Source organism: Arachis ipaensis, chromosome B05 (genome assembly GCF_000816755.2).
Source record: "Arachis ipaensis cultivar K30076 chromosome B05, Araip1.1, whole genome shotgun sequence".
Classification (NCBI taxonomy): domain Eukaryota; kingdom Viridiplantae; phylum Streptophyta; class Magnoliopsida; order Fabales; family Fabaceae; genus Arachis; species Arachis ipaensis.
Window position 1 is genome coordinate 127,660,869 of NC_029789.2, and position 7,811 is coordinate 127,668,679.

At 36.1% G+C, this 7,811-nt stretch overlaps 1 protein-coding gene across 1 annotated transcript; it reads left to right on the plus strand.

Moving 5' to 3' along the window:
- LOC110263004 lies at positions 5,904 to 7,270 on the plus strand. Its single transcript, XM_021103551.1, has 3 exons — positions 5,904 to 6,176; positions 6,311 to 6,657; positions 6,737 to 7,270. Exons 1-3 carry the CDS (start codon positions 5,954 to 5,956, stop codon positions 6,869 to 6,871), a joined length of 705 nt encoding a protein of 234 aa, XP_020959210.1. The 5' UTR covers positions 5,904 to 5,953; the 3' UTR covers positions 6,872 to 7,270.

Here is a 7,811-nt window from a genome sequence, read left to right on the forward strand (position 1 = left end):
CCTGCTGAAACTGTCTCTCGATGATAGTGCTCGATACACATGGGATGACTCCTTTCGAGTCTGCAGCATCATCTTCCAGCTCCTTCTACTCCTTGTTTCCAAGCGCATTGTCGTATTCATGGACGAATTGAACCAAATCACTCTTGCAATGTAGCCCATAAAGTGTGTGCATACTTTTACTGCTCTGTGTACTCCTCATACCGGCCTAAAATTCACCATTGAAGAATGTTGGAACTCACTTTTTTCGATTGGCATAAAGGTCTACACAAAAAAATAAAAATAACATAAAAGTGTCGCTTAGACACAACAGGATGACCATATCCAAAGAACAGATAAAACAAACAAAAAAATATCCAGTTTTCTAACAAGAGAAACCATCCATTTATTTTTGGAAAGAACATCCATTTACGACGTAAAACAGAAACATCGACTACACTCCTAAAACGACACAACAACCAAGATAAACCAGAAAAACTACCAGAGGTAAATAAATAAACCATATGCAATAAATAAACCCGAGTTAAGTTAACGGTCACCGACTTGATAACCATCTGTTTTGACCTAGGTCAAATTTTTTTATGAATCCAAACCAATCAACATCAAAAGAGTCAGAAGGAGAATTCCATACAATGTGGCTCATCTTAGCATTCAATTCTCTGTACCTAGCATAACTCCCAAGCTTTGATTGTGACTTCTTCAGTTTGTGCCAGATGCACCATCGGTAGACAGTATTCGGTAGGACTTTCTTAATAGCACCGGCCATGGCCTTGCACTGCTTAGTGATGATTTCCCTTGGTGCAGTTCCCACGCATCTCACCCATTGCGTGAATACCCACTCAAAACTAGGGATCTCCTAGCTACCAAATAACGCACAACCAAGAAGAGTAGACTTCCCATGGTGGTTGACACCGACAAAGGATGAAAACGGTAGACTATGCCTGCGAAAACACCAGCAACAAATGACGAACACAAAAATAAATTCAATAAAAAAGACTTTTGCAATTGACCCATAAGTATACATAACTTTTTTTCTATACGTGGTGTCGAACGACACCACATCTCTATAATATTTATACGAAGTCCTGCACCTTGCATCTACCCAGAGTGCGCCTCTGAACTTATTAGCATCGTCAACATCTATGGAATAAAAGAAGTTGGGATTGATCTCTTTCATTCACACAAAATAATTTATCATCTCCTTAAAGTTTGCATTCTCGTCGGCACATTGGAGCTTGCTTGTGATGTAATTTCTGTCCCACTTTTCTGAAAAACTCAAGTTTGAAGACCCACCAACCTCGTTAGCCAGTGCTAGGTACGTCTTGTTGGGTCTTAAGCTGGCCTCGTCGTTATCCCTAATGACACACTTAGCATGCGTGGTCAACTCCCTGTATTCGTGATAGTCAACCAATTTCTTAACCGAACAGGGGTGAAAATGCCTCAATTCTAATCTAGACACAATCCAACTTTCCTTCTCCCTGTCCAACATGACATACATCCTTTCTTTGCATCTCGTGCCTATTATTCTGTTTGCCCGAGTTACTGCCTTCACCCGAGACTTCCGACAACCTTCTTGGGTGCAATGAATAGATTGATTAATTGGTATATTTGATTTCTTCCTCATTTTATCAAAATTCGTGTTCTTGACTTTAGTCACAAACCTAACTTTCTTTGCATAATTTGTATAAAATTTTTGTGTCTGAGGCAATGAATCAAAATACATTCCTATGACTGGAATTTTCTCTTCACTGATTCTATTATGATCCGGCAACTGTAATGCAATTCACAAAACCAAATGTTCAATAGAAGTACCAATTAAAAAAAGCATAAACTAACTAATTATAATGTGGTAACAAATAATAATGAATATTTCAAACCTCATGTCTCAATTCTAACTCATCCCTTCCTATCACAATGACATCAGTAATTTCGTCGACCTTCAATCAAAGACACCGAAAAAAACCTTTATCAACTTAAGATTATTACTATATCATGAACTACTTCAGTAAAAAATATAAAAAATATAGTGCAAACACATATCGGAGTCGAGCAAAATAATTTTTTGAGCGTTTACACCAAGAGATATCCACCCATACCGATATATAAACTAGCGTTCACTAAAGCAACATGTTCAAGGAAAAAACACACCTCCTCATTAATCTCTCAAATAACCACATTACTGTACCAGATTTTTCCAACTAAATCGACTAAAAAAACATCTACTTAGCATGAATAAGAAGCATTCACATAACACATTGTCGTAAAATTTCCTATAATGCAAAACTAGTCTCTCCAATATACCTTAGACCCCTGTTGAACCCACACCCAATTGTTCATTGCCTTCCGTTGAATTGTTTTCATGAACATCAATCAATGTGCTATTCGATCCTTCTTCCAGACTTGAAAACTCCATGGACGATGCTCTCTCCCAGAAGCCTTACACTGCGATGGCAACTTTTTTGTGAAAGAAAGACTCGGTGTGATGGTCCTTGCGGTAGAATGTGGACGTTATCGAGTCGTGAACACCACTTGCACCACGCTCACAAACATCACTGCTAATGGCAGCATGCACTGCAGAGAAGCGAGGAGGCAGTGACGGGTTGGATGATTTGATGGAGAAGGTGGGGGCAATTGATGAGTTGATGAGTGAAAGGATGCACCGCAATTGTGAACACCACTTGCACCACGTTCACGAACGTCACATCTAATGGAGGCACCCACCGCGAAGAAGCGAGGAGGCAGTGACGGGATGGATGATATGATGGAGAAGGTGGGGGCCATTGATAAGTTTATGAGTGAAAGGATGCACCGCAACCGTGAACAACACTTGCACCACGCTCACGAACGACACCGCTAATGGCGACACGCACGGCAGAGAACTGAGCAAGGAGCGACGGGTAGGATGGTTGGATGGAGAAGGTCGGCGGCGTTGCTATGTTGAAGAGTGAAACAATGCACCACAGCCGTGGAGAGAGAGAGAAAATGCGAAGAAACTAGAGCTTAATGTCCTCTTCCTTGATTCCCGTCATTGATGGATGAACGTATCACACAAATCCAATTTTGGCATATCAAGCAATTAATATCTAATATTCAAATTAAAATTTAATAAAAAAATTAAAATAATTATAATTAATTAAGTTGTTCAATTTTTAACTGGTTAAACTCTTGATTCCCTCTACTTTCTCATTTAAAATAAAATTTAGCATTACTCTCGCCATTTATAATTAACCATTTAATCCGTCAGTTAAAATCTCTCATATTACTCTCGAACAAGCTAACAGCATAAAAATTTTAGGCTTTAACTTTCAAATATTAATGACACTTCAACTCAAAATTTAAGATTCAAGATATAAATACCAATATCTTAATATTTCATTTTTCATGTTTAGTTTATAAATTCAATCTTTATACAAAATAACTGGTAGTAGTTGAAAAGTTATATTTTCTTCTGATTTTCTAAAGAATCTCTATCCACCTCAAAGACTTCTGCTTTATGAGTGGATAATGGATAACATGGATTAATATCTGCTTAAATTGTAAAACAATAATCATAATCACTTAGATGAAAATGATGATTATCAGTTTGTTGATAATAATGTAGATAGCATATAGCAAGTCATCATCAAAGCAATAGTAAGATATGGGAGATATTGTGAATTAGTAATGTGGTTATAACTTATAAGGTGATGATGTATATCATATCCAATTCAACTAGGTATCCTTTAAACATGGTACAATATTCAGCCATTTTTTACAATAATTCAAAAAAACACTAAAACAAACACATCTAAAAAATTGTAAATAGATTTAGTATCTTTAAAAACTAAATCCATATTTAAAATAAAAATTAAATCAAACTAAAATTTAAAATTTAAATCTTAAATTTCTGTTTTAAATTTAATATATTTAATATAATAATATATTATCATTTAAATACACGTCTTAAATTCAAATTACTCAAAATTTAAAATTTAACTTTTAAAATTCTAAATTAAATTTTAAATCATTTAAGTATTTAGTAAACATATTCAAAATAGAAGAAGAGAAGTCAGAAAACGTCAAGACCCCACATTCAAAACTCAAAAACTCAGAACGGCAATTCAGCGGCACTCTGAAGACACAGAGACTTCACCCCCCTGCCGTAGTGCGCCTGCACCACCGTCCTCATTGGCCTTCATCGTCGACGCCCCATATCCAAAAACTAGAGACAATAATATATTATCATTTAAATACACATCTAAAATTCAAATTACTCAAAATTTAAAATTTAACTTTTAAAATTCTAAATTAAATTTTAAATCATTTAAGTATTTAGTAAACATATTCAAAATAGAAGAAGAGAAGTCAGAAAACGTCAAGACCCCACATTCAAAACTCAAAAACTCAGAACGGCAATTCAGCGGCACTTTGAAGACACAGAGACTTCACACCCCTGCCGCCGTGCGCCTGTACCACCGTCCTCGTCGGCCTTCATCGTCGACGCCCCGCATCCAAAAACCAGAGACGCACAACGGCAACTCAGCGGCGCACATTGAAAACCCAGAGAAGTCACTCCCTGCCGCCGTTCGTCCGCGCCACCGCTTCCTCCACCACGGCGCTCATCCACAATGCTGCATTCCTCTCCTTCCAAGCCCATCGTCGTCGCCGGCGACTTAACTGAGGTTTGGATTATTCTAACACCACTATTTTTTGTGTTATTCTGTATAAAGTTTTGATTTTTTTTAATTTGAAAATTAAATTCCGAATAAAATGGCTTGAGAAGATTTACATATATATTGTAATGTGAATTTATCTTTGCATGTGCAATTTCTCTATTTTGGAAGTGTTTATATCTTTGAATCGAGTTTTTTGTGTGGGTAAGCTTCCAGTAATCGCTATCTGTGGGTAAGTTCATGGTTGCTGCTTTACATTATATCAATGTAGCTATTACTGCAATTGGGTCAGAAATGAGCGTAGGCTTGAAATTCATATCGTAGGCTTGAACAATTATTAGACTTGAGCACTAATATTCTTATTTGTGTGTTTAAGTGTTACAGCATTACATGAAAGCTTTCTTTTCTATCCCCAATAATAAATAATTTTCTTAATTTTGGGTTTTTACTTTTTAGAATGGATTAGCTCTAACGGGTGCAAGAAAATTATGATTAAGTTCTATTTTGTAGTGTGTTAATGATCGAAAGATGTTATTTTTGTTACATAGCTTTCATAGTCAATTAGCTTGCTGGGTTGGTTGCATGAGTTGGTTACTAATATTCTTATTTGTGTATTTAAGTGTTACAGCATTACATGAAAGCTTTCTTTTCTTCCCCCAATAATAATTAATTTTCTTAATTTTTGGGGTTTTTACTTTTTAGAATGGATTAACTCTGATGGATGCAAGAAAATTATGATCATGTTCTATTTTGTAGTGTGTTAATAGTCGAAAGGTGTTATTTTTGTTACATGGCTTTCATAGTCAATTAGCTTGCTGGGTGGGTTGCATGAACTGGTTACACTGCAATTAAAAGAAATATATCTATTTGTTGGGTTGAGAATAAAGACAAGAACTTGTCCAAGTAATTAGTGTGGATTATTACGATTCAGGATGTGTTTATATTGTTACCTCAATTCTACAAGTGTTTTTGATGAAAACTTTATGTCTAACCTTATTATATGAACAATGTGCATTGTAGAATCATAATGCCAGTTAAAAAACGTACTTCATCTGGTACAAAGAAAGGAAAATCAGCAGCGAGTAAGGCTTCCGATGGCAGACTTGATGAATATAATGTTAACAATGTCAAAAACAAAGTTGGAAGGCCAAAGAAACCAAAGGGTCCTAAAAAGGTTGTTTGTTTCTCACTTTAAAAATTTTCGAGGTTTGCAAGTGAGGTACATAATTTCACATATACTAACTAGTGGCTCAATGTTTTAGAAAACACATGATACCCGCTACTCTCCAACTGCCATTGCGGATATGATGGAGCATTTAAAAGATAAATATCCGATCAAATACCAAGAAGTTGAGAAAATGGGTTTTGGATGCCTGAGGCACATCCCTAAGTGGTCGATGAACCAAGATTTGATTGTCGCATTGACACGGTCATATAACAAGGATCGAATGCATTTGGAAGTTGAGACCGGAGACATATCGGTAAATGCACGAGTGATAAGTCAAGCATTGAGACTCCCTACAAATGGTAATACGTAAAATATATATTTACTATAAAGTGCATATATGTTCTCTTTTTACGGTGCCTAGTAAGACTATTGCTAGTTAGTGTTTTTTGGATGTAGTAATACGTCTCTCAACCCTGTGGTTTTCGTGTTACAGGTGATAGCTTCCCGAAATTAGATCCGAAGAAGCATCGTCACCTCATAGAGACCTTTGAAGGCAGAACCCCAAAAGAGGTTAAGACCCATATTATTAGATGCTCGGTTACAATAGAAGTAGAAAAGGAGGAGTTCCGGCGCTACTTCATAATGTTTGCCATGAAGGCCTTTCTGTTTACTTCCAGTAACAAGTATATTACCACTTCATTCATCCCGGGCGTGATAGATGTGCATAATCCAATGAGATTTTTTTGGGGTAGACACATCTATGACTGTGTTAAGGAGGGCTTAAGGAAATATAAGGAAGATGGCATAAGGACTATTGATGGATGCATGTTTGCTCTCTTGGTAAGTTGAGCCATATCTCTTGTTATACTTAGATTCGCTTGAATGGTAATCCTAATTTGCTCATGTGTTTTTATGGCAGATACTTTACTTGCATACGAACAAACACGGGGACCTTAGGGGATATTTTGGTGGCATTGAACCATGGACTAAGGAATGGACTGTTGCTGAGCTTAGAGAAGTGGTAAAGGAAGAACAAGTTCGGAAATCGGTATAGATACATATGTACATGTATTTAATTTTTTTACTATGATCCCACGCTTGAGAATTAATTAATAGTGTTAATAGGGTCTAATTCGGAAGATTGATAAGTTACGAAAATCCGAGAGGAAAAAGGGCAATGTCGATGAACCACAAAAGAGAACACATGATAAGCGACAGGGTACACAAGTTAGACCCCGGACTAAGGAACGAACAAGAAAAAGGCCGAAAAAAATTATTGCCGAGTCAGACGAGGAAAAAATTCTCACCGAGACTGACATTAGCGATAAAGAATTATGTCATGAAGAGAACCCAGGTTCAACATCCTCAGATAAAATTAATGTTCCCTTGTCTCGAGATCGAGTGTTGAATGGCACCAAAAACCGGTAGGAAAGGCAAGTTTAAATGACATTTTTCTTTAAAGTCGTATTTATATTCCTTCCTTTTGTGGCTAGATTTGTATGAGTGCAATTATTCATTATATTATCTAATATTTGAATGAATTGGTGTGTATAGTTTTGATCTCCAAGAAGTTTTCGATGCTAGAATTGAAAAGTAAGTGCATTTACTAATTATTGATGTTAGAATTTACCTATATGATATGTACACTAGTATTGGAAAGAATATGTATTTGTATTATTTTGGATGTGTTTCAGCAATTAAATGTGTAACATTGTGTAATTTTAGATGTGTTTAAGTAAGTCCTATTATAATGAGTTAAATGACTTAGTGTGTGTAGACATGAGCTCCAAGAAGAAGTTGTTGCTGATTGTGGAGAACCTAGTCCTGTGAGCAACGAAAAACACCAAACTATCATTGCTAGTATTGAAAAGTAAGTACGTTTACTAATTACCACTGTTAAAATTTACCTATGCAATATGTATAATAGTATTGAAATGAGTAAATATTACTTATATCAATTTGGATGTGTTTCAACAATTATTTGGATGCCATTT

What these genes read in the sequence shown, in the direction of transcription:
- LOC110263004 (XM_021103551.1), top strand. Translation starts at nt 5,954, where the DNA reads ATGATGGAGCATTTAAAAGATAAATATCCGATCAAATACCAAGAAGTT. An exon ending in ATTGAGACTCCCTACAAATG is followed by an intron (nt 6,177 to 6,310) that starts GTAATACGTAAA and finishes TTCGTGTTACAG; the next exon opens with GTGATAGCTTCCCGAAATTA. An exon ending in GATGCATGTTTGCTCTCTTG is followed by an intron (nt 6,658 to 6,736) that starts GTAAGTTGAGCC and finishes TTTTTATGGCAG; the next exon opens with ATACTTTACTTGCATACGAA.